The 26,737-nt window shown below is 43.7% G+C and overlaps 1 protein-coding gene across 1 annotated transcript in view; it reads left to right on the top strand.

Moving 5' to 3' along the window:
- The window catches only part of TTK (TTK protein kinase), a 91,344-nt gene that overhangs the window by 50,523 nt on the left and 14,084 nt on the right, over positions 1-26,737 (top strand). Inside the window, exons 11-16 of the mRNA XM_077487336.1 lie at positions 7-197; positions 6,579-6,712; positions 8,066-8,195; positions 10,194-10,286; positions 19,303-19,460; positions 19,556-19,707. Of these exons, the coding sequence (XP_077343462.1) occupies positions 7-197; positions 6,579-6,712; positions 8,066-8,195; positions 10,194-10,286; positions 19,303-19,460; positions 19,556-19,707 (858 nt within the window). The remainder of the gene's footprint in view (positions 1-6; positions 198-6,578; positions 6,713-8,065; positions 8,196-10,193; positions 10,287-19,302; positions 19,461-19,555; positions 19,708-26,737) is intronic.

The following is a 26,737-nucleotide window of genomic DNA, read 5'->3' as shown; positions in this document are numbered from 1 at the left end:
TTATAGATGTAGATATGGATGAGACAGATTCTACTACAGCACCATACATCCCACAGTGTAATAAACGACAAGAACCAGTGCCCCAAAGTGACAGCAAAATGGATGCAAAGCAGCTTGAGCCTCAACAACCCAACAATTCTGAAATGGAATGGAAGTGGAAAATTCGGGAGATACCAAGTGATATTTTTCAAGGAGATGTGAGTAGTACTGTACAGAAATGTTTATTCACGTACACATTAACCACTTCAGCCCCAGAAGATTTGGCTACTGAATGACCGTTTTTTTGTGATTCGCCACTAAGCCACATTAACTGAATATTGTGCAGTCGTGCCACGTTGTACCCAAACAATATTGACATCTCCCCCCCCCCCCCCCCCCCACAAATAGAGCTTTCTTTTGGTGGTATTTGATCGCCTCTGCATACAAAGTCTTCTATGAATGGACAGGAAAGGGGCTGGTAGAAGGTAGACAGTCACACAGCAACTTCATCTCTCCAATCAGCGCTGGGAGTGTAGCTATAGCATGGCACTTAGTAAAGCTGTCATTTGTAAATGGGAGGTAAGTCCATGTGGTGGCAAACACCTCTTTGGACTTAACCAATTGTAAACCAGCACATTTTAAATGGTAAAGTAATTGCCGATTATCCTTTAAGGCAGTCACATTGATCACCGGCTTTTCCTATTTACACTGTGATCAGCCGTGACGGCTGATCACGTGGTAAAGAGTCTCTGTCGGAGACTCTTTACCGAGATCGTAGTTGCCTGGTGTCAGACTGACACCCCGCAACAACGATCGCCGCGATGCGCGCCCCCGGGGGCGGCTCATAATCCTGATCATATGACGTCTATTTGCTATAGGGCGGGCGGCAAGTGGTTAAACACATCCAAATGTGGCTGAACCTGCTTTAAAGCAGAAACCTCTAAACTGAGGAAAGTGATCTGGGAAGCATATTATACAAATCTCTGCTTCCCAAATGGCTTCTTTTGCGCTTAGAAAAGCAAAACGCAGGACTTCTAGCGTGCGTGAGGCCTAAAGTCAGAAATTGCATTTGCATTTCGTTACCAGTTTTAGTGAATCATTATTGGCCATTGATATTACATTTTTCTCTGCTGGTTTTGCTGTTGTGTGCTAATTTGAGCAATTTTTCTCAAATCGCCTTTCAGGACAACCCCGGAGAGAGTAGCTCCACCTTGCAATCAGGAAACACATGCCCACTTTAAAAACACCTCCTCCTCCTCCATGGCTTCAGTTATTGTGTTTCCTCCTTGGAGGAAGCATGTGCCTGAACCAGGGAGAGCTACACTCTCTGCAGGGGAGTAAGGCTTACCTTTTGTTGCAGGTTGTTTCTCTTTGACCCCCAGCAGCATCTCCACGGGGAGAGGACTCCTGGAGCTCCTGGTCCCGCCATCTCACGGGAGTAAGGACCCTCGGAGTGCCGGCGTCGGGTGCCCGGTGTCCGCTTGTTAGCGCAGGGAGGGCTCTGTTGCTGGCGGAGGCCGCTGCAGGTCAGCGGCATGGCTCCGTTTTCGGCGCCGGGTCCCGGGCGGCGACGGCGTCGTTCACGGTGACGCGCGGGCGCTCTGAGGGGGCGTGGCGCCGTGGTTCAGCGCCTGGAACGCAGGGGTCATGGGGCGGGTCAGGTGACCGCGTGCTTCCGCTTCCGGCCGGCCCTGATGACGCGGCGGCCGGGAAAATTTAAAATGAGAGCTGTTTGTAAAATAGCTGCCTCACTCAAACGATGGAAGAGTGCAAGCCAGCTATGGCGGAGACAGGCGCCCCCAGCACCGGTCCAGCCCAGGTACGTAAGGTGCACTGGCACCCTCTGCTTTACTGTGGGTATGTCTTTGTTTGTTCCCCCCTCTTGGGGGCTTGTCGCTGCAGGTCAGAGGTGGACTTCGCTCTGACCTTTTGCAGCCTAGTTCTGGGGTCTCACTAGTAGGTCTGTTTGGTGGTGGGTCTCTGCACTGGCTTGGTGTTAAGCAACTGGTTGTTGAGAGCTTTTAGTGAATTAAACCTGTATGTCGTTTCAGGAAAAATCACTAGGAAAAGCTAGACCAGGTCAGAGAAAATGTCCTTCTTGCAAAACCCCCCTCAGAGATTCATGGCAGAAGGCAATGTGCAGAAATTGTATCAGAGAATTGGTGGAAGAGGAAACATCTCAACAATATAAGGATTTGTTTTCTTCGGTTAAAGAGCTGACAAACTCTTTGAGTTCAGTCAAGTCCATCCTGATACAAAACCCTCCCGCACAGACCGAGCCCCAGAACTTACCGCCCAGCCCCAGGGCGTCGTCATCCAGACAAGTGGAAACTGAAGAGTCTGGAGACGAAGGGGGTAGTACTCTCATCTCCTTCAGGGATTCTGAGGAGGAGGAAGAGGAAGAAGATAGCAGGGGCTCCAAATTCAAGCTATCACTAGAGGAAGTAGATGATATTTTAAAAGCAATCTACACTACTCTAGAAATTCAGGAAGAAAAAGTACAACTGTCAGTTCATGACAAAATGTACCAGGGGTTGGACGAAACAAAACGGCGAGTTTTTCCTGTCCACAGGGTCCTCTCAGACTCAGTGAGAAAGGAGTGGAAGGACCCAGAAAAAGCCCCTTTCTTCTCTAAAGCTCTCAAAAGAAGGTTTCCCTTCGAAGATAAGGACTCAGAGGTTTGGAACAAGAAACCCAGAGTCGATGCAGCTTTCTCGCAGGTATCCAGACGAACGGATCTAGCCTTTGAAGATATGGGGATCCTTAAAGACCCAATGGACAAAAAAGCTGACTCCATCCTTAAAAAAGCTTGGGATGCTGCGTCAGTCAGTCTAAAACCAGCAATGGCAGCTACGGTGGTGGCCAGGAATCTGGAATGTTGGGTAGAGAAGCTGAAGAGCCATATTGAGGCGGGGACACCCCGCAAGGATCTCTTAGAGTCCTTTCCACTGATCCTGAATGCAGTCAAATACATGGCGGATGCATCAGCAGAATCAGTTAAACTGGCCGCTAGGTCTTCGGCTCTTGTAAATTCAGCCAGGAGAGCAGTTTGGCTGAAAACATGGTCTGGGGACACTGCCTCTAAGGTCAAGCTGTGTGGTCTTCCCTTCTCGGGTGACTTGCTCTTTGGTCCTGATTTAGAGTCTGTGCTGGATAGAACAGCCGATAAAAAGAAGGCTTTTCCAGTTAAGAAAAAGCAGATTGCTGAAAAGAATTTTCGTGCTTTTCAGCAGTCCCATAAAAAAGACCAGGAGCACAAGAGCAGATGGGGTTCACAGAAGGGCAAAGGCAGGGGTGGAGTCCTCTTTAGATCCCCCACAGAGCAGTCCCCTAAGAACAAGTGACAATATCTCCCCAGTGGGGGGGAGACTGTCAGCTTTTCGCGAACAATGGGACAGGCTGTCTCCAAATCTGTTCGTGAAGAGCGTTGTCGATCAGGGGTACAGGTTGGAGTTTTCAGAACTACCCCCGAGCAGGTTTTATGTGACAACATTGCCAAGGGATCAGGAGAAGGCCTCTGCAATGAAGCTGTTGTTACAGGAGCTGATACAGCAAGAGGTTCTGATTCAAGTCCCAGTAAACCAGCAGGGCGGGGGTTTTTATTCACATATTTTTCTGGTGAAAAAACCCTCAGGGAAGTACCGTCTAATCCTGAATCTGAAATTCCTGAACAGGTTCATTCGGTACAAACATTTCAGGATGGATACAATTTTCTCCATCACAAAGCTGTTGACCCCAGAATGCTTCATGGCATCCCTGGACCTAAGGGATGCCTACCTTCATATACCAATCCATCAGGCATCGCAGCAGTTCCTGCGCCTGGCATTGAAGGTAGGGAGTTCGGTATGGCACCTCCAATTCAGGGCTCTGCCGTTCGGACTCTCGTCCTCTCCCAGGGTCTTTACGAAGATTATGGCAGAGGCTTTGGAACCCCTGAAATTGAAGGGGATTCCAGTCGTTCCTTATCTGGACGACCTTTTGTTTTTTGCAGACTCCAGGGAGCAGGTCCTAGTCAATCTCCAGAGGGCCCAGTCTCACCTCGAGGGCCTGGGATGGCTTCTAAACCTAGAGAAGTCAATCCTGACCCCCTCACAGGAAATGAAATTTCTGGGGTATACATTAAATTCGATTCTCCAGAAAGTTTTCCTGCCGTTGGAAAAACAGGAAAAGTTACAGCTAGCTGTACAGCGGATACAGAGCAACCAGACAGTCTCAGTCAGGATGGCTATGGCAGTTCTGGGCCTGCTTACGGCAGCAATCCCGGCTGTTCAGTGGGCCAGGTTCCATTCCAGACCCCTTCAGAGGGAGGTTCTGTCAAGCTGGTCCCATCAGGATCCTTTGGAAAAACAGCTAAAAATTTTGTCAAAGACAAAAAGGGCTCTTTGGTGGTGGAGAGACCAGGCAAACCTCTCAAGGGGCCTGGTGTGGACCTTTCCTGTGGACAAGCGCCTTACTACAGACGCAAGTGCCTGGGGCTGGGGAGCCCATCTGGATGGTCAGACATCTCAGGGGGTCTGGTCCAAACAGGAAGCTCAAAGATCATCCAACTGGAGGGAGTTGAAGGCGATCTTTCTGGGTTTAGTGGCATTTCAGCAGAGTTTGAGAGGCCACCATGTTCAGGTGTTGTCAGACAACACAACAGCGGTTACCTACATTATGAAGCAAGGGGGAACCAGAAGCAGGAGCTTGATGGAGCTGGCCAATCTGTTGTTAGCCTGGGCAGAACAGAACACAGCCTCACTATCGGCAGTGCATCTGAAGGGCTCTCAGAATTTGTTTGCGGACCTCCTAAGCAGGCGCAAATTGCTAGAGGCAGAATGGAGTCTGAATCAGGAAGTGTTCCTGATGATCTCCGAGGCCTGGGGGGTTCCTCAGGTAGACCTTTTTGCCAGCCAGCAGAACTCAAAGGTGGACAGATTCTTTTCTCTTCACCGAGGAGATGCAGCAATAGGGTTGGATGCATTTGCTCACCCCTGGCATTACCAGCTGTGCTATGCCTTTCCCCCCTTTCCTCTAATTCCACTAGTACTGAGGAAATTCAGGGAAGAAAGGACAGACTTAATACTAGTCACTCCTTTCTGGCCAAAAAGACCCTGGTTCGCGGGTCTTCGAAACCTAGCCTCGAAGCCCCCATGGAGGTTACCACTCAGAAAAGATCTGTTATCCCAGGGGACAGTAAGTCATCCAGAAGTGGAACTCCTGCAGCTAACCGCCTGGTTTCTGAGGAGGACCTGTTAAAGGCTAAAGGTCTCTCAGATAAAGTAGTAAAGACCCTGCTGTCCAGTAGGAAGGCAGTTACACAGGCAATTTACATGAAGGTCTGGAAAAAGTTCAACTCCTGGTGCAGTTCTAGAGAACTCAAGGTCAAGAGCACGGTGTCAGTCTTGGAGTTTCTCCATGAAGGAATGGAGAAGGGTCTCGCAGCCAGTACCCTGAAGACTCAGGTGGCTGCCTTATCAGTTTTCTTTGAAAAGACTTTATCTAAAGAAACTTTAATTTCTAGATTTTTTAGGGCTCTTGCTCGAAATAGACCAGTAGCCCTTAAAGACTTTCCCAGTTGGGATTTGTCTGCAGTTTTACAGGGTCTCTCGGGAGCACCGTTTGAACCCTTACACGAAGCTTCTTTGCAGAAGGTGGTTTTAAAAACAATCTTTTTGGTGGCCATCACCTCGGCCAGGAGAGTCAGCGAGCTCCAAGCTCTAGCTATTACAGAACCCTTCCTTAGAATTTATCAGGACAGGGTGGTACTGAGGACGGATCCAGCATTCCTACCGAAAGTATCCTCAACTTTCCATCGATCACAGGAAATAGTGTTACCTACATTCTCTGCAAGCCCAGCAAATGCAGGAGAGGAAGTTTTTCACACATTGGATGTGAGAAGATGTCTTTTACAGTTTCTGAAAGTTACTAAAGAATTTAGAAAATCAAACGCCCTCTTTGTGATATTTTCTGGATCACGCAAGGGGGAGAAAGCTTCTAAAAGTACGCTGGGTAGGTGGCTTAAGTTGGCTATAACAGAAGCCTATAAAGCAAAAGGAGAAATACCTCCCTCAGGTATTGCTGCCCACTCTACTAGATCCACGGCAGTTTCCTGGGCTGAAAGGGCCGGTGCCACGCCTGAACAAATCTGCAAGGCTGCCACTTGGTCCAGTTATTCGACATTTCTCCGGCATTACCGGTTAGATCTACTGTCTGCAGCAGATCAGGCCTTCGGCAGGAAGGTACTGCAGGCAGTAGTCCCGCCCTAGGGTAAGTTTCTCGGTTATCCTCTCCGGGGTTGTCCTGAAAGGCGATTTGAGAAAGACTCAGTTAGACTTACCGGTGACGGTATTTCTAAGAGCCTTTCAGGACAACCGTTACTTCCCTCCCTAGGTTATGCTTAGTAAATGTATTAAGTTCTACCATGGTGTTGTGCTTTCTGTGCTTTGTTTTCCAGCGTCGGAAGGCCACAATAACTGAAGCCATGGAGGAGGAGGAGGTGTTTTTAAAGTGGGCATGTGTTTCCTGATTGCAAGGTGGAGCTACTCTCTCCGGGGTTGTCCTGAAAGGCTCTTAGAAATACCGTCACCGGTAAGTCTAACTGAGTCTTTTTGTTTTAGGGCAAGCGAAAGAGTATGGATCCCAGTGTTTTTCCAGCTGCCAGAAGGATAATCCCACCAGTGGCAGTATCTAAATGTGATCCCGTTTTAACGTGCAGAACACCTGCCAAACCACAGGAGGATTATATGAACTGGTAATTGCCAATAAAGACTATAAATTGAAAATGTTATGTAAATGCCTACTTGTTAACATGAACGTTTCAGTGTTTACATTTTTACCAATATTTGTAACATGTTAGTTGCACGTTGCTAAACATTAGGCCTCATGTACACAGGATGTTTTGCAAACATTCCTTTGAAGCCTTTCCTCCTGGCAGCAATGTTTTTGTAGAAAAAACCCTGAGGCTTGTAAAAGTGTCTAAAGTTTTTACAAGCTTTTAGCCATCTTTACATGTTTCAAGAGCATAGGCGTTCATTTTGTCGGCCAGAATAATTTAGTCTGCCCATGGAAACGAATTAATGCTCAAGTGTGTTTTTAGATGCATTTAGTAGTGTCAAGCATTTTTTCAACCAAAACTCCGCTTCTCCTCAATGCACTGGCTTTTTTTTTTTCCTGATTCTAAGTGCCAGTTCACATTATTGCAATGCGAGAACCCTGCGAATCAACTGCGGGTTCACGCACCGCACTCGACACACATGGCAGTTCACACTGTCATTATGTTAACGACACCCCCATTTCAGCTCGCATATCACACTGCAAACTGACAGTTCGGACATGAATCGGATGTGTGAACACGCATGCGATCCAGTTCTGGTCCGAACAGAAAAAAGGGTCCTGTGCGTGTTTGAACCAGATGCGGTGCAATATTAGCCATACTATGTGTGTGGCAGACGCCGCGCCGCACAGACGCCACGCCGCAGGATTATGCACATAAGATATTTTAGGCCCTGTCATAAAATATAGGTGATTCTATGTGTTGTGGGTTTTTTTTTTTTTTTTATCCCCCATCCCTCACATGCATTATTCGTAATGCCAGTTATTAACACCCCCCCCCCCACACCCTTGCATTGGTCCTCATGGCAGTGACATTTTAACCCTCCACCCCTTCTGCATTTGTAGTAATGTCAGTAAAAGTTAAGCCCCTCCCTCCCACATTGGGGGTAATGGGAGGGGATACATTTCAATGTCACTGACCACCAATGTGTGAGAGGGAGTTAATAATACTGACACCTGTGCTAGTGGTTGATGCATCCCCTGACATCAGTGCTGGGAGTTAATGACCTCTGATACTAATGTTGGGGTTATGGCATCCACCAACATCAATACAAAGTCCCAATGTACTGGGGGATACCTTTTTGCAATTGGTTCTGAATTATAGGGATGTTTGCAACACCTTAGGTTTCACTTGGGTGGCGTAATTTTTATGACATTTGGTTTTTGTGCACTTTGGATACCAGAATATTAAAAAAAAGTTGTAGGTTTTGTAAGTTTTTTTTTTTTTTTTTTTTTTTTTTTTTTTTTTTTTAACATAATTCTTATGGTTTAGTTTCAGAACTCCTGTTGTGAAAGACCCACTGAGACCCGTTTCAATGCTTTCTACTCCATGTAACAACTTACCCAGTTATAAACTCCCACATACTCCAGCCAATCCTATTCTGCAGCCTTCAACTTTCCCGGTAATGTATTTCTCTTCTTGGTACACACACATCTGTGTGTGTGTATTCTGTGATCTAGTTTTGTTCTGCTTAATTGATAAACATTGCTTCACTGCATGCAAGGTCTAAATGTTCACTGCTGCGGTGGCAGGGTCAGCATGTAAAAAATTCCCGACTACTATAGCCGATTGTATTTATTTATTTCAGGTATATGCAGTATATTGCGCAAACAATTACGCAGTGCTTTACATATCGTACATTAACCTTTCTTCCTGCCCCCCTGAGTTCAAAAGTGTCATAGTACCCGGAGCCCCCATGTGATGGCAAGAACATTAAAGTAAAAAAAGTACATGCGCTTAAGAATGCAGACGTACATGTTTGGTACAAAAGCTACAATTGAGCCACACATTAAGACTAATTCACATTATTCACTACTGCATTGTAAAATGTCTGACATTGCAAGAACACACAGGAAACTGTTTCCTATGTGTCCCATTCACACTGCAACGCAGACACTAAAATGCAGACCTCCTGCATTTTATCATGGCGCATCATACCGAATCACAAATCGAATTATACGGCAGCACAGTGCCATGAATGAAGTGTACATTTTGTACAAAACAAAGGGAGCCATGTGATCCACTGAACCATGCACCACACTACCCCTACCAAAGCCAGTAGCAGGCAGCCTGCAGGAGCGGTAAAGTGCTCCAGCAGCTGTCCGTTGTGTGAAACTGGCCTTAGTTATCACTACACAACCTGGAATGAGGGCAATAATTCTTAGGAGATCATTCACTGTTAACTCTAAATTGAGCTGTAAAGGTTTTAAAAGTATTGCCTGTGGGTACCATATTTGCTATCGAACACCATCACTTTTTTTTAATATAAATATATATTTATAATATCCCAAAAAATTGCTCTTCTAGTGTTTTTGTTAAAATTATTTTGTGTATCTGTTTTCAGTAAAAAAACAAACAAAAAAAAACTAGTGCTAACATAAAAAATTGCAACAGGCATTTTATTATTTTGTAGTTTTTAAGGGTATTTTTCATGTAAAAAAAAATGTGTATTTAATAGTTGTGCCAAATGGCATCAAAAAGGTTTAATGTGTCCACCTCTCCCTACCCCTCTTACTCAGATTCCAAAAAAAGGGCAGAAAGATTTATTCATTCTTTTCTTCTGGCTTCCTAGTGTAGGTCATGACATTATTCTTCTGGGAATGGTGAATACTTAGTCTTTGCAAGAAGACATTGCAGAACAGTGCTGAGAGCACTTCTCCGTAGGATTTGGGATACTCTACCCTCCCCAGATCTTAGCACAAGGAAGATGTCCTCATCCGCATATTAATATTTATCCTTTCAGGTGACTAAACAAAACCTGAGCGAATTCCCTCATTCACAAGATTGAAGTGAATGAAGTAATCCTCCCTGCTGCACTACTATATTCTGAAAGCAGGGACTCTCCTCAACTGTCAGAATACACTGTTCAGAGCTTTAGTCGACCGGCTGCAGCATGCTAATCAAAGGAAATTTTTCAGCATTCTTACTGGTGGGAAGCCAATCATTAGATCACCTCTCTAGGGGGTATAGTTTGCCATTGAAGGCAAAGTGGTGGTATCTCCTGATTGCCAATGCCAAACCAGGTAATACTGCCCAATCTGTGGTCCCTTGCATCTCCCTCCCCGTGCACATGATATCTTTTACTGTATGAACAAGACTTTGTGATCTGCAGGAGAAAAAAGATTTTTATGCTAACATTGGGTGACACTGTGCAGTTCATGCACAAACCTAGGAAGTGCTTTTTAATCATTTAAATCCATTCCAGCTTGTTAGAAAATGAGACTTGTGAGTAGTAGTTTTTTTCAATAGGAAAAGGAGATCCTTTTTAGAGTATTGGAGTTGTTTCAAATTTTGCAACACTGGACTTGGCAATAATAGACAGATCTTTGTGGTTGTGGGGGGGGGGGGGCTACCTTAGTTGCCGATAAAACTAACCTGTACCCTTTTTTTCTTTCTTCAGATGACTCCGTCAATTGCATTCAATGACTGTATTGTAGTGAAAGGAAGAATTTATGCAGTTTTAAAGCAAATCGGTACTGGTGGCTCTAGCAAGGTAACCACTGATTTATGGTTCTGCAACATGTCTAACATATTTCCTGTTCAGTATTTAGGGAATAAAAGCAGGTGATTGCAGAGGAAATAAAACATTTTCAGTAAATTTCATGCAGAGATTCTTTTCAAATATGCCCATAAAAAGAGTGCTTCTAAACTAAAGTGACTGATACATGAAACTATGGCTTAAGGCCTTGTCCTTAATGATGACCTTGTGTCTTGACTTACAAAATAAGATATGATCTGTATATATATACCACAATACTTGTATGCCTTGTGCAAATTGTATTCTGGAGCTACCATATTTAATCCCTTCTCGCCAACTAAACAAACACATGTAGCCTCACAGTAGTGGGTCTTTATTTGTGGGTGTATGCGTACGTGTTTGTGCTGTAAACACGCTGCACAGTGTGCTTCTCGTACAGAGACTTGTTCTCATTGAGAGCACCAAGACCCATAGGAGCCGCCTAGCCTTTGGCTGTCAGTTATCAGTCATTCTACAGCCCCGCCCCTATATTTTATGTACTCTAGAATGGAGGAAAAATTTTAAGAAAAAAATAAAGATCAAATGTCTAGATCAGGGTTTTGATCTAGGTTAGGGCCCGAGTTAAAAGGAAAACAAAAAAGTAAAATTGCAATGTCCAATCTAGGTAGGATAAAAAGCAAAATTTCCACTATTGTTTCTGCATCATACTATGGGTACAAACCTATACATATGTGTTATTGCTGTGATTGTCCGATGCAGGAGAGTTTATTTTTAGCTCTTTGGCAGTAATGCACAATTATGTACAGAAGAGCGACTGCACTCCAGACCTAAAAGAAAACAAGCTTTATTCAATAATAGCCATACAAAACTTCACAATCCCATGATACAGACTGCAGCATGGTTAACGTGTTTTATGAAAAGATTTGCTTAAACATATTCACATAATTGTGCAGAGCATGGACTGGAATTAGCACCTTGTCATTCGGAGAAGGGATTGCTTTCATTTGTGTGCATTGCTTTTTCAATGACAAAAAATATACACCTTAAATTATTATTTTTGTGGCAGTTTTGATAAGAGATCTATTACCATTTACCACCAAATCAAGGTGGCATCTATAGCAGTCCGTATTATTGAGACTAGAGTTGTAAAAGCATGGAGTCAAAATTGGCAGGGCAAGTATATTCAGTCTGTGGTTGCCACTTGGCCAATAATTTGTCTTGATTGTCTGATAAGATAGTTGCGTCTTCATGTAAAAATATATTGCTTGTTGTGATTTTGACTGTGAAGGGTTGAGGATTTCCATGCTTTAGCTATTGTTTCTTAGCACTGAAAATATAAAATACTTGTTTCATGTTTCACTCATGAGACCTTATAAGATTTCATTTAAAAAAAGGTCTCTGCATAGCTCAGAGCCGAGAGGAAGGTGACTGTTTAAATCATGTGATTAGCATGTCAAAATGTTAACAAGGGACTGGTCTTAGTTTGAATTTGTTTTACTTGTAAAGCCACACAGAATGGGTTGGCTGTTCATCTTGCAAGCTTAAAGTGGTTGTAAACCCTTACAACACACTTTCACCTACAAGTAAGCCTAGATTAAGGCTTACCTGTAGGTTCTGTAAATATCTCCTAAACCTAGATGGTTTAGGAGATATTTACAATTCCCCATACAAGTTTTCCTTCTGTGCATGCGCCAGTGTATTCAGCGCATGCACGCTTTAGAAGGGTCACGGAGTGCCGTTTTCATTAAAGGACATGCTGTCACTGGCGGATTCTGGCCAGTCACAAAGCCACAGTCCACGACCCTAGAAGGAAGATGGACGCTTCCAACCGACGAGGAAATCGGGAACATCGCAGGCTCCTGTGTCAGGTAAGTGATGCTTAGTAGCCCATTATGCTTTGCCTTTGCAGGGAAACAAAGAGGAAGTAAACTTAACTTCCTCTTTAAAGCAGCAGTAAACTGGCCAAAAAAAATAAAACAGCCCTCCCTGTAGGTTTATGCCATAATGTGCCCCATACTAGCACCTCAAGACAAATGTACCTTACAAATAAAGCCCTCCAGTGGTGCGCTATCACCATTGCCAGGGCATACCATCTTTACCCAGTGTTCCTTCTGGGTTCGTGGGCCTCAGGTGTTTGAATGGCTGATGCCTTCACTCCTGAACCTATGCATGGAAGTGGCACTGTGCTCTGCGTTCTAAACTGGTAATCTGTAAAGGCTTTTTTGAATCGTCGCCTATGGATAATACAATGGGGTTGAATTTGTAAAGGCAAATCCACTTTGCACTACAAGGGCTCTTGGAAGTGCAGTTGCTGTAGATCTGAGGGGGTCATGCAAGGAAAATAAAAAACAGCATTTTTGCTTGCACATGATTGGATGATAAAATCAGCAGAGCTTCCCCTTGTTTCAGAACTTCCCCTCAGATCTAAAGCGACTGCACTTCCAAGTGCACTTGTGTAAAGTGGATTTGCCTTTAAATCAACCCCAATATTCCATAGTTTGTCTACATTCCATGGATGTGCAAAATTTCAAAACGAGACATATTAAATATCCATTTACTGTCCTCTATTATTTTTTTTTGTGTGCATTGAAATTTTGTATTTTGTACCTTTTTTTTTTTTTTTTTTTTATTTGCTTTTGATAAACTACTGCCCAAATGGCATGTAACATCAAAAAGTACAGAAACCATTTTTATTCTTTAGGGCCTTTTGCTTTCAGAAAATGCTGTATATAATCTTTGTGGTTCCAAGTCATTTTCTGTCACAAAAATGAAAATATTTCATGCATGTGAGAAATGTCAACATTTCCCTGGGGGGCAAGCCTTTAAAGTGGTTGTAAACCCTTACAAACCACTTTGACCTACAGGTAAGCCTAGATTAAGGCTTACCTGTAGGTCCAAGAAATCTCTCCTAAACCTATACGGTTTAGGAGATATTTGCCTGAAGACAGGCACCGCTGTCTACGGCGCATGCGCACTGAGCGCGGCATTTCCAAGAACGGAGCTGCCGCGCGTGTCGGCTCCTATGCGCGGGAGTGACGTCATTGCGGCTCCGCCGAATGACAGCAGCAGAGCTGCGAGACCCCACCGAAAAGATGGATGCGCCGGACTACAGGGGACAGCGGTGACATTGCTGGCTCCTGTGTCAGGTAAGTGACACATAATGGACTACTATGCGATGTATAGTAGTCCATTATGCTTTGCCTTTGCAGGGAATGAAAGGAAGTAAACCCATTAGGGTTTACTTCCTCTTTAAGGTGTTTCTCAGATCAGATCACCCTTAAAGTTCCCTGTTGGAACTCGTTGAGTGATCTCTCCTGTGAAGTGGTGGTCTTAGTGGCTACATGTCTGTCAGATACGTCTCTGAACTAGCTTCTATCTCTTGTAAGAAGGTTTTCTTGATCCTTTACAAAGACCAAGTAGTCTTGCACCCAAGACCTACAGTAACTTCCACTTTAATGAAGACTTGGTCCTTCTTTGTGCCCTGCTCCTAAGCACCCCAAAGATTGTCCTTCATTGTTTAGAAGTTGTCTGAGCTGTCGGTTTTCTAAAAGCTACGGTTTCTATAGGCAAGATGGAAACTTTCTTGTTGTCGGGGCCTTGCAAAGGACATCTTACTTCAAAATCCCATTTTGCCAGGTGGATAAGACAACTCCTCTCAAGAGCTTAGACTCCAAAGGATAGGAGATCTCCAGCACTCCTGCATGCATACTCCTCCAGGTTTCCTTGGCATTTGCACACCAAGCCTCCGTTGCCCAGCTTTTCAAGACAGTCACCTAGTTTTTAGTTTATACCTTCTCCAAGTTCTCTCAAGCTTCTGCATATGCAACTTTTCGACCACCAAGTTCTTGCTGCAGAAGTCTGTTGGGTCTGTTTGCATAATTCTGTTTTGCCTTGTTGCCCAGCCGCCTTATTCATTGCTTGGGAATGTCTCAGGGTCTAATATCCAGCCTGTGTCATGTACTGCAGAGCTCAAAATTTCAAGTCCTGAGCTACTAGCCAGGCCTTATGAGTTAAAAGCCACCAGTTGCCCCACCAACCCCTACCCTGCCCCGCCCCTAAATACGTCCTCATAAAATCTTTAATGAAATGACACTGTTAAATGTTTTTTGCAGAATAACGGTAAGTTACAAAAATACATATTAACAATATTAACATAAAGCCCATCAGTGCCACAGGGATCCCGAGGGAGGAATCGGGAGGACTACCAGTCGCATCACACAGCGGGGTTCTCTTGCTGTGACACAGCGTGTATATAAGAAAAGCCGCCCGCTTTTAGTCCTACCTCCTGGACTGGCATTGGACCACTGTGCTGTCTATCGTAGTAGCCGGTCCTGGAGGCAGGACTTTGTTTGACAGCTGCCGGCGTTTCATAAACAAGCTGTGTCACAGTGGGAGATTCCCCTCTGTGCGATTCAGCTGGCTCTCCTGACCGTTTCCTGTCTGGTCACTTCTGGCAGAAGCAGTGAAGCCTTTTTGACAGGGCCTAGTCTGCCCCTGCTCCACACTGTCCCTCAACTAATTTTCACTCACCAAATGTGAGCAGGAGAGTGGAAATTTTTGAGCGCGGCTATACTGTATGATTAAGATAATGGCAGTTTTGATGTACCTACAAATTGCATATCTTGGCAGACAGTACAGAGGCCACCCTCCATTCTGTTCTTTGGTTACTCTGCATTGCATGCTACAAAACTGAAGACTTGTAGAGTTGGGGTAGTTATAAGGGAGGCACCCAGGGGCATGGTTTTTAAAAGCTTTGCCAGTGTCCGGTCACCTGAAGGTACCAGCCTATAACCCAGGGTCCATGGTTATCTAGCCTGTGTCCCGTACTGTATTGCAACATATGGCGTTTACAGGCAAGTCAAAATGTCTCATGCAAGAAGACCATGTGGTGTTTACAAAAATATATTTGCACATGTTGCCAGCCTTTTAACACTTTTGTCAGTAGTCTTATTGAATAAAATTTATGCTGCTACGAAAGACCCTGTTTTATCAGTTTACGTTTCCTAGTGATTTCAAGTCTTGTTTTTAACTTAAAAAAAAAAAAAGTGAATACTTTCCCAAATGATTCATTAACATATAAAAAGAGTAATAAATAAAACACAAAATTCATAAATGTTACTAATAAATATTAGGGATGCACCGAAATTTCGGCCGCCGAAACATATCGGCCGAAAATGGCCCTTTCGGCAAAAAGCCGAAAGAATTTCCGCCGATACTGGTGCCGAAAATGGGGCGGGGCTTGCGGGGCTTGGCCCCGCCCCCGGTGCCGCCCATCACGGGGGGGGTGTCCTTCTATCTTTAGCTCTCCTGCTCCCCTCCCTCCTCACCTATGCTGCAGTCAGCCTGTGGGGTCTCGCTCTAAAGTCCCCCTCTCCACAGCGGTGGCTGCATATGTCTCCTCAGCCGATGTGTAAATCGGCTGTGCAGGAGCTGGGCACGATGTTCACTGTGAAAGTGAAACCAAAGCAGAGGCGTCTAGCAGTGTGTGCTGTGCTCTCTGCCTCCCCCTAGAGTGCAGTACCCAGCATGGAGATTAATGAAGAGCTGCAGCTGCCAATTTTAAAAAAAGACTGTCTATATGTTTGTATGCCTGTGTGTTGTGTGTGTTGTATGTATGTGTGTTATATGTGTGTGTTGTATGTATGTGTGTTATATGTGTGCATGTATGTATGTGTGTATGTATGTATGTGTGTATGTATGTATGTATGTGCATGTTTATGTGTGTGCATGTTTATATGTGTGTGCATGTTTATATGTGTGTGTGTTGTGTGTGCATGTTTATATGTATGTGTGTTAAGTGTGTGCATGTTTATATGTATGTGTGTTAAGTGTGTGCATGTGCGCATGTATGTGTTATATGTTTTATATATATGTGTGTGTGTGTGTGTGCACGCGTTTTTATATGTGTATGTTTATATGCACTGGTAGGCTGCTGGCACAGTGAGGCTGCATTGATCTCCTGTAGCATGTCCGCAATCTCTGACCAGCTCCTGTACCATGCCTGCAGTCTCTGACCAGCTCCTGTACCATGCCTGCAGTCTCTGACCAGCTCCTGTACCATGCCTGCAGTCTCTGACCAGCTCCTGTACCATGCCTGCAGTCTCTGACCAGCTCCTGTACCATGCCTGCAGTCTCTGACCAGCTCCTGTACCATGCCTGCAGTCTCTGACCAGCTCCTGTACCATGCCTGCAGTCTCTGACCAGCTCCTGTACCATGCCTGCAGTCTCTGACCAGCTCCTGTACCATGCCTGCAGTCTCTGACCAGCTCCTGTACCATGCCTGCAGTCTCTGACCAGCTCCTGTACCATGCCTGCAGTCTCTGACCAGCTCCTGTACCATGCCTGCAGTCTCTGACCAGCTCCTGTACCATGCCTGCAGTCTCTGACCAGCTCCTGTACCATGCCTGCAGTCTCTGACCAGCTCCTGTACCATGTCTGCAGTCTCTGACCAGCTCCTGTACCATGTCTGCAGTCTCTGACCAGCTCCTGTACCATGTCTGCAGTCTCTGACCAGCTCCTGTACCATGTCTGCAGTCTCTGACCAGCTCCTGTACCATGTCTGCAGTCTCTGACCAGCTCCTGTACCATGTCTGCAGTCTCTGACCAGCTCCTGTACCATGTCTGCAGTCTCTGACCAGCTCCTGTACCATGTCTGCAGTCTCTGACCAGCTCCTGTACCATGTCTGCAGTCTCTGACCAGCTCCTGTACCATGTCTGCAGTCTCTGACCAGCTCCTGTACCATGTCTGCAGTCTCTGACCAGCTCCTGTACCATGTCTGCAGTCTCTGACCAGCTCCTGTACCATGTCTGCAGTCTCTGACCAGCTCCTGTACCATGCCTGCAGTCTCTGACCAGCTCCTGTACCATGCCTGCAGTCTCTGACCAGCTCCTGTACCATGCCTGCAGTCTCTGACCAGCTCCTGTACCATGCCTGCAGTCTCTGACCAGCTCCTGTACCATGCCTGCAGTCTCTGACCAGCTCCTGTACCATGCCTGCAGTCTCTGACCATCTGATGTATGAAAATATTTTTTAAAAACAGTCATTTTCGGTATCGGTGCTGTTTCGGTATCGGTTTCGGTTTTCGGCCTAGTGTATTTTTCATTTTCGGTATCTGTTTCGGCACCAAAAAACCCATTCGGTGCACCCCTAATAAATATCGGTGAAGGATAAGAGTGAAGAAATGTATGAATAAATGAATAAAAAATGCACAAATTGGTAAATGCTAATATGCGACAAACAATGAGGGTGAAAAAAAATGAGATGCTTAAATCAATAATCTAAAAAAGATAAGAGCACCAATACATAAATGTGCGAAACAGTAACCCATAGTCCACATAAAAGTCCTTTCAGTGAGAGGAATGGCTCCTTCAAATGATATCAGTCAAACGTGCAATCCTCCTTCACCAAGAAACTGTGCTGATCACCAATAAAAATGCACGCTTACCAGAGGGAAGCGTGTAAATGCTCGCTCAATATGCAACGTGGTCTGCCGGATGGATCGCAAAATCCTCACCAATTCTGACTGGAACCTCTCCCGGGAAACTCGCATATAAGTGACTCATAAAATATAAATAGAGAAGCCTCCCATAGTGTAAAACTGGCAAGTAACTTTATAATAAACCACATAATACTCAAACACAAGTCAAATAACAGAGTATATGCCGGCCGGCAAGCGAGCGCCCGTTCGCTCAGAGATCACGTGACTGCGTTATTTATCATGGTGATGGTTTGTATGTTGTGATATCAGTCATTCAGATTCAGCCAGGTGGGAGCATTTAGATAGCGCAGCTACACATTTTTGCGTTTACTGATATTTTGGATGTGTATCACATCTTGGTGGCTGCAGCTTTAGGAATTTAGGTGAATTCTTATTTTTTAGATTAGGAGCGCAGTAATTTTTCATTTTTCTCTTAATAGAAAAAAAGTCATACTTGCCTGCCCTATGTATTGGTTTTGCACAAAGCAGCCTGTGTCCATTCAGACATGGAGCTACGACCCATTCCCCCCCCCCCCCTTTTTCTCCTCATTGGCTGGCTGACAGCAGCAGGAGCCAATGGCGCCACTCTGCTGTCCCACCCAATGAGGGGAGTCCTGGGCAGCCGAGATACTCCTGCGACATTGCTGGATCTAGAGGGACCTTGGGTAAATATTAGGGGGGCTGCTACACACAAGGCTTTCTAGCTTCATGCATAGAATGCATGAAGATAAAAAAAAAAAACACCTGACCACCGTTGAAGTTCATGAAAGGACATGGCTAATCTCAGTCTGTATGCTTTTGGTTAATGCATCCGCATCTTGTTTTTTGCAGTCCATCCACTTGGAGAGATTATCTTGCACTTGTAAACATAGCTTGGTATTTTACTAGGTTAAAGTGTTACTAAACTTCGGACGAGTCGGACCCTCCAGTCACTATATCTGCTCTCCCACAGAACATGGAAATGCAATTATTTTAGTAAATATAAACTGCTAAATACATTTTCTCATCAGCAGTATATAGCAGTGTCCGGCTGAGCATGAGTTAAAGCTTGTAGGCGTTTTCTCCCCTGACTGTCCTATAAAATTGCATGACCCCTGACTGTGTCTAAACAGTGCTGATTGTCCCTGTGCTGGTCACATGCACCCACTCCAAAAAAAAAACTCCAAAACCTCTCTAGCCCCCTAGGCTCTGTTCTATCAGTGCATGGGTTGGGGCCTGTAAAAGAAGGGGAGGATCAGAGAAAACTGTATCAGACAGCCTTTTTACACAATGCGGAGGATTAACCTCTAGGTTTAGAAGTATAACTTTTACTGTATATACAGACTGATTTCACTTTTGTGGGTTTAGTAACACTTAAATGCTCTGCCATTTGTTGGACATTGTAACCTCATATACAAAGCCTAGTGTCTTAGGATATTTCTCTGATTATAGATGGGTTTATTAGTGGTATCCCTTTTTTTTTTTTTTTTTATTTTTTTTTTTATAATATACTCCGAAATGTATTCAAGGATTTTTTTTTTCTGTCTAATCTGCATTTTGTGGGGTTTTTACAGGTCTTTCAGGTTATGGATGAGAAAAAACATTTGTATGCTATAAAGTATGTGGACCTGAAGGAAGCTGACAAACAGACTGTTGAGAGTTATCAAAATGAGATATGTCATTTAAATAAACTTCAGCAACACAGTGATAAAATAATTAGACTGTATGATTAGTAAGTATATGCAATCCTTTATTGATTTTTTTTTTTTTTTTTTTTTTTACTTTTATTTTTGAAATACCCAAAATAAGCTAACTTGTTTCCTGCAGTGAAATCACAAATCAGCACATCTACATGGTTATGGAATGTGGCAGCATTGATCTAAATACATGGTTGAGAAAAAAGAAGACTCTTAACCCATGGGAGAGGAAGAGTTACTGGAAGAACATGCTGGAAGCAGTTCACACAATACACCAGCATGGTAGGTGACTATTTTGGTTGCTGACATCTGTTTTTACATACCTACGTGGTTATTTAGGATAAAGAAAGATCAAGATCTATCACTATAACCTCTCGTTAACTCCCAAAGTTTGGTGGGGGGGGGGGGGGGGGGGTGTTTGACACACTTGTCAACCTTTTTAAAAACTGGTTATTGATTTTTGTCTTTGTGGTAGAGGATTTCAGTGCTTAAAGTAGTACTACAGCCTCAAAGCAGTTGTAAACGCTATACTTTTAGGTAAATATATTTCTAAAGGTGCTATTGACATTCAATTTTCTCCACATTTTGGTAACAACCCATGAAATCCATACATACAAAGAAACCAAAACAAATAAGTTCAGAAATTAAGTTGTATGTAATGGAATTACATGGGGAAAAAGTATTGAACATGCTAACTGAAATGTATTTAATACTTTATACAAAATCCTTTGTTGGTAATGACAAATTCAAGACTCCTCCTGTATGGAGAACCTAATCACATGCATTGCACAAACCGTCTTCAAATCTTGAAGGTCCATGGGCTGCTATATAAACTTTGACCTTTATTTTTAGTCATAGATTTTCTATTGAACTCATGTTGGGTGATTGGCTGGGCCATGCTAGCAGCTTTATTTTCTTTCTTTGAAACCAATTGAGCGTTTCCTCGGCTTTGTGTTTGGGATCATTGTCTTGCTAAAATGTCCACCCTTGTTTCATCTTCATCATCCTGGTATATGGTGGTAGATTTGTATCAAGAATGTCTTGGTCCATTTTTTTCATTTTTCCTTCAATGAGATGAAGTTGGCCAGTACTGTATGCTGAAAAACGGCTCCACACCATGATTTTCACACCTCCAACCCTCACTGTTGGTGGTATAAGGGTGTTTTTGGAGTGATGTTCAGTGCCATTTGACCTCCAAAGAGGTCTTGTGGGCTTGTTTAAATGTTGTGCAGAAAACTTTAAACGCGATTCAACATGATTTTTCTTCAGCAAAGGAGTTTTGTGTAGTGAGCGTGCATACAGGCCATGGCGGTTGAGTGCATTACTTATTTATTTTGAAACCATTGTACCTGCTAATTCCAGATTTTTCTGAAGATTTTCACAAGTCCTTGGCTCCTGGACAACTCTTCAGATAATTCTTTTCACTCCTCTGTGAGAAATCTTGCGAGGAGCACATGGTTGTGGCTGGTTTATGGTGAAAGGATGATTTTTCCACTTCTGGATTATGGCCCCAATAGTGCTCACTGGAACATTCTGAAGTTTAGAAACCCTTCTGTAACCAATGCCATTAGTATGTTTTGCAACAAAATGTTTGTGAAGGTCTTGAGAGAGCTCTTTGCTTTACCCATAATGAGATTTTTCTTGTGTGACACCTTGGTACTAATGAGTCAACTTTTTTAAATGCCGTTATGGGACTGAACCAGCTGATATTAATTGGCACTGACAAGGGGCAGGATTGCTTTCTAATTACTGATACATTTTTGCTGGTGCCTTGGTTTTACTTGCCTTTTTACACCTCCCATTCTTCATGTATTCAATACTTTTTCCCTATGTCTTTCCCTTTTTATTACATATAACTTAAGTTCTCAACTTTATTTGTTTTGGTTTCTCTGTATGGCTTGCATGGGTCAATGTCACCTTTAGAAATCTATTTACCTAGAAAAATGATGACGTGTTCATTATTTTACGTCCTGCATTTATATCTAGCTATATTTTTTTTAAATAGAAGTGATTACATGAAGAGCTTTGGGTGGAGACTGCAGGGGGCATGTCAGCAGGAGGCAGAGTTACAGCGGTACAAGCATAATCCCAGTGATGAGCTGTGCAGGGGGCATATCAGCACAAATCTGACCACGAAGGTACAGGCAGGCTGTGCTCTCAATTAGAGTGCAAAGAAAACTGACCACGTAGAGTGGATGTTCTTCCATTCCTAGTATAGCCAGTTTAAAATCAGAAAGCGGGGATTGGCAGGTATTTCACAAAAAGGAAGCAATGTAAAGAGAACAAAGATACTTTTTCATATACTTAAGAGGTACAACAGAGGTATTTTTAGGCATATGAAATGTTGGGTTAACATACAGTTTAAATTGGTATTACTCCGTTTAAAAAAATTGCTTACAGGTAGGGTGATTGACAGGTAGGATGATTGACAGAAGACACCCTATCGGTGTCTTTTGTCCTAAATGTTCCCCCTTGTCTGTCAGCTTACATATATCTACGGCACCCGCCCTGTGCTGTGGTGATGTCTCCCATGTGCATGTGCATGTGTGGGATTGACTTCATCACGGCCCAGCCATTCAAGTGGCTGAATAGACGAAACACAGAAAGAAGACTAAGCAGATGGATGGGTGTGGGAGCAGTGACGGCTCAGTGCTGGAGGGCTTTCTTAGACAGGTAAGTGTGTCATAATGTGCTAGTATGCAGTGCATACTAGCACATTATGGCCTAAACCTGCAGATGGGTGTGTGTGTGTGTGTCTAGTTTCCTTTTTAGCTTTACCAAATCCAGGATTCAAGTCCTGCAGGAACGCATGGGAACGATGTTCCCATTAGCAGCCATGTCCTGCAGGGCCAATAGCTCAACTGTGTATGTGCCACTCCAAAGCCTGCAAAGCTCGTACATGATCACCCGTTTTCGCCCGGCACGCGCAGTGGTGTAATGGCTCCACCTGGTGCCATTTTTGAATAGAAGGCAGTAACACCCAGTCTCAGCGGCGCCTCGCACCAGCAGAGAGCAGGAGGATGGTAGCAGTACACTGATGTGAGTGTCTCAGTGGCTGCGCCTCGCCACAGCAGAGAGGAGGACACTGATGTGAGGGGGGCAGAGGAGGACATTCCGGGGGGGGGGGGGGTGAAGGGGCAGCGGTGGACCTTACTGGGGGGGTAGATTAAGGGGGCAGAGGAAGACATTACTGGGGGGGGGGAGGGGCAGGGGGCAGGGCTCGAGTCATGCAGGAATGCATGGGAACACATTTTTATTATGTTAATGTCAAATCTAAACACTTTGAATTTGTATGCAATCAGGCAGGCCCTTGCACTAAATAGTTGAAGGTAAATCTAAAGGAAATTGAACATAAATTGTATGTGTATCCAGCTTAAGTATCTCCCACTCTACAAGACTTTTTGGTCTGGCCTCACCTGGGATATGCTGTCCAGTTCTGGGCACCAGTCTTCAGGAAGGATGTACTGGAAATGGAGCGAGTACAAAGAAGGGCAACAAAGCTAATAAAGGGTCTGGAGGATATTGGTTATGAAGAAAGGTTGCGAGTACTGAACTTATTATATCTGGAGAAGAGACGCTTGAGAGGGGGGATATGATTTAAATTTACAAATGCTGTACTGGTGACCCCACAATAGGGATAAAACTTTTTTTGCAGAAGGGAGCTTAATAAGACACATGGCCACTCACTAAAGTTAGAAGAAAAGAGGTTTAACCTTAAACTGTGTAGAGGGTTTTTTTTTACTGTAAGAGCGGCAAGGATGTGGAATTCCCTTCCACAGGCGGTGTTTTCCGCGGGGAGCATCAATAGTTTAAAAAAAAAACGATTAGATAGGCACCTGAACGACTGCAACATACAGGGATATACAATGTAATACTGACATATAATCACACACACTAGGGGGCGATCAAGGGGTTAAGTGTGTTCTAGAGAGGTGTTCTAACTGTGGGGGGGGGTGGGGGGTGGGGCTACCACTGACATGACGCCGATCACTGCTCCTGTTCACAGGGATCAGTAGATCCCGGTCATGTCACTAGGCAGAATAGGGGAAATGCCTTGTTTACAAAGGCTTCTTCCATTCCGTGTCCCCCGGCAGACATAGAATTGGCGGTCAGGGAGTACGCGGCGGGTGCGTGTGCCCACAATGCCGCAATTTAAAGCGGACGCACCTGTATGCCCATTTGCCATGTCATTGTGCTGACATACATCGTCATGCGGTTAAGGACCAAATCAATAAGCAGTTTAAATTGGGTTTAGGGTATCCCCGCGCTGTCGTCAAGGGCCTAAACTATATAAAAGGATAGGTTGCAGCAAACTACCGACAGGGGTATGAACCCTAACCCCCAGATAATAAAAGTGAAAATCAAACAGATGGTGTTGCGCTACCTGAACTAGATATAAATATAAATATAAAGAGCCTAGTACTGGAAAAATTAAAATCTAGCTATAAATCAACTAGCCTATCTAAAATAGAAATTAAGGTGCCTTGTGCTAGTGTATTCTAAAACTTAAATTCCAGCTATCATGTGTTTATATATCAACATAAGTAACTAAGTAAAAGGAAAAAATATTCCATAAAGTGCAAATGTTAAAACGTGCAATTCATAGTGCATGAAAAAATGGTAAAATACAGTCTTTAGTGAAATTAAATAAAGTGCCAGTGATAGTTAGTTCCGTAATCTTCTTAAAAAATAAAAAAGTTGTTAAATATGTATATAAGACAGTCTATATAAAAGCTGAAATAGGTGCTCAGTGACTTGTTCAGTGCTTCTCAAAAAGAAAAACAGGTGCCAGCAATCGTGTTGTAATTTCTGTGTCTCCAGTATACACGGCACATTAGGTGAAATGGCCCCTTACCTTACTGCTGTAAGGTAAACAGCAAATCAAGCAGCAAAAACAAGGGTCCAGGGATTCTATCCCAATTCCTAGCAGGTGGATATTGGTCCCCTCAGGTAGGTATTTTTCCTCTCAGATAGTTTCCATATAGATCTTTGGCTTCAGTATAGCTCCCAGAGGTCTTTTTCCTAATTGATATACAGCTGCCACGCGACCCAGATCTTCCCCAGCCTGTCTGACAGGCTGGGGAAGATCTGGGTCGCGTGGCAGCTGTATATCAATTAGGAAAAAGACCTCTGGGAGCTATACTGAAGCCAAAGATCTATATGAAAACTATCTGAGAGAAAAATACCTACCTGAGGGGACCAATATCCACCTGCTAGGAATTGGGATAGAATCCCTGGACCCTTGTTTTTGCTGCTTGATTTGCTGTTTACCTTACAGCAGTAAGGTAAGGGGCCATTTCACCTAATGTGCCGTGTATACTGGAGACACAGAAATTACAACACGATTGCTGGCACCTGTTTTTCTTTTTGAGAAGCACTGAACAAGTCACTGAGCACCTATTTCAGCTTTTATATAGACTGTCTTATATACATATTTAACAACTTTTTTATTTTTTAAGAAGATTACGGAACTAACTATCACTGGCACTTTATTTAATTTCACTAAAGACTGTATTTTACCATTTTTTCATGCACTATGAATTGCACGTTTTAACATTTGCACTTTATGGAATATTTTTTCCTTTTACTTAGTTACTTATGTTGATATATAAACACATGATTGCTGGAATTTAAGTTTTAGAATACACTAGCACAAGGCACCTTAATTTCTATTTTAGATAGGCTAGTTGATTTATAGCTAGATTTTAATTTTTCCAGTACTAGGCTCTTTATAAATAAGCAGTTTAAAGCCCTTTCTAGACATCTGTTTTTATTGGCAGGCCCTGTTGGCCCTGTTCATATAATTCGGTTTGTGAATTTTTTTTTTTTTTGTCAAACCATGTCTGGCTGGTCAAAAATCCAGGCACCTGGGAACACAGGTGTTATCACAGCAAATGGGCCTGAATACTAGTTCTTCGCAACTTACGGAGTTAATTGTTTAGAGACTTTTAATCACTGGTTGATGGTTATAATATCTGAATGCAGCAAAATCTGACTGCAGAGATGTATGCCCAAGAAGAAAATTGCTAGATATTGATGCTAATTGTTGTAAATCCATTGGCTACAGATTAGAGGAATTCAAGCCAATCAGGTTACAAAAACCTTATTTGAATCTACCGAATCTGTCACTGCCAGGGAGAGTTTCTAGCTTCTGTGGATATCAAAGGTGCTCACGTACCTGTCCCCTTTTTCCAGCACATCAGTGATTCCTACGTTTTTCTGTGGGGGCCCTGCACTACCAGTTCATGCCCCTGCCCTTCAGCCTGCACCTCTGGTTTTCACCAAGGAGCTGGTTTCTTTACTAGCCCTACTGCATTCTGAAGGCGTCTCTATTGTTTGGTTACTTAGATGACTTCCTGTTCAGAGAACAGTTTGCAAGCTTCTGCGGACAACATGAAGTTATTCTTTCAAATGTTATATTGGATGGATCTGGTGGAACCCTCATATCAGCAGAGGAATAGATTCTAGTATTTGGGTCCAGTCCTGCATTGGACTCAGGCCAGTGTTCCTTCCAAAAGAAAAACATCAGACACTTCAGTATCCTATATTTGAAGTCTCCAGTTCAGGAGCCATTTGATATTCTGCTTTTGCACGAGTCCTAGGTCTGATTGTAGCCTCCTTTTTGAGGTGGTCCCATTTGTCCAGTTTCACTCTAGACCCCTAAAATACAAAGTTTTGTTGTTTAACCACACTCATTGGAGCAGTGAGCTGTGGAGGACCGGGGAGAGGCCATCTCAGCCGCTTGCTGACACTGCCATCAATCAAGGCAGCTGGCGGATACCGATATGGCAAGTGGGGGTGACGCGCCGCCTCGACTGATATGACAGTGATGTTGGCAGAGAGTGGACTTCAGACTGCACTCCTGTGACCATTCGGAGCCCAGCTTAAAAAGGTCAGGCTGTTTGGATAAAAAAAAAAAAAAAGCTCAGGCTGAACTTCTTCTTTTAAGTAGTGCTTCCACCATCTGTGTATATAGTGTGTCCCAGCCTCTCAGCTGGGACACACTATGTGCACGGGTGGTGGAAGAACTACTTAAGTATTGGATATTGTTTTGCACTGTGATTGGTGACGCAATCTATGACCTATTTGTTGCACCAGGCACTTTATGGACTTTGTTATTTACAAATCAATATTGCACTTTATTATACCGAAAATATTTATGAATTTATTTGAATACCATATCAATTGAGACTTTATATTCTTGTTTTGCATGGTGATTAGCGGCGCCATATAAATTCTTTACGCCGAAGATTTTTTGCACCAAGCACTTGATTCTTATTACTGTATTTTTTGCATATTTGGATTACATTAT

This window comes from Lithobates pipiens, unplaced genomic scaffold (assembly GCF_037356315.1).
Source record: "Lithobates pipiens isolate NorthernLeopardFrog02 unplaced genomic scaffold, aLitPip1_a1.2 Scaffold_18, whole genome shotgun sequence".
Taxonomy (NCBI): Eukaryota; Metazoa; Chordata; class Amphibia; order Anura; family Ranidae; genus Lithobates; species Lithobates pipiens.
Note: the sequence above shows the minus strand (reverse complement) of the source record. Positions and strands in the feature narration are given on the sequence as shown.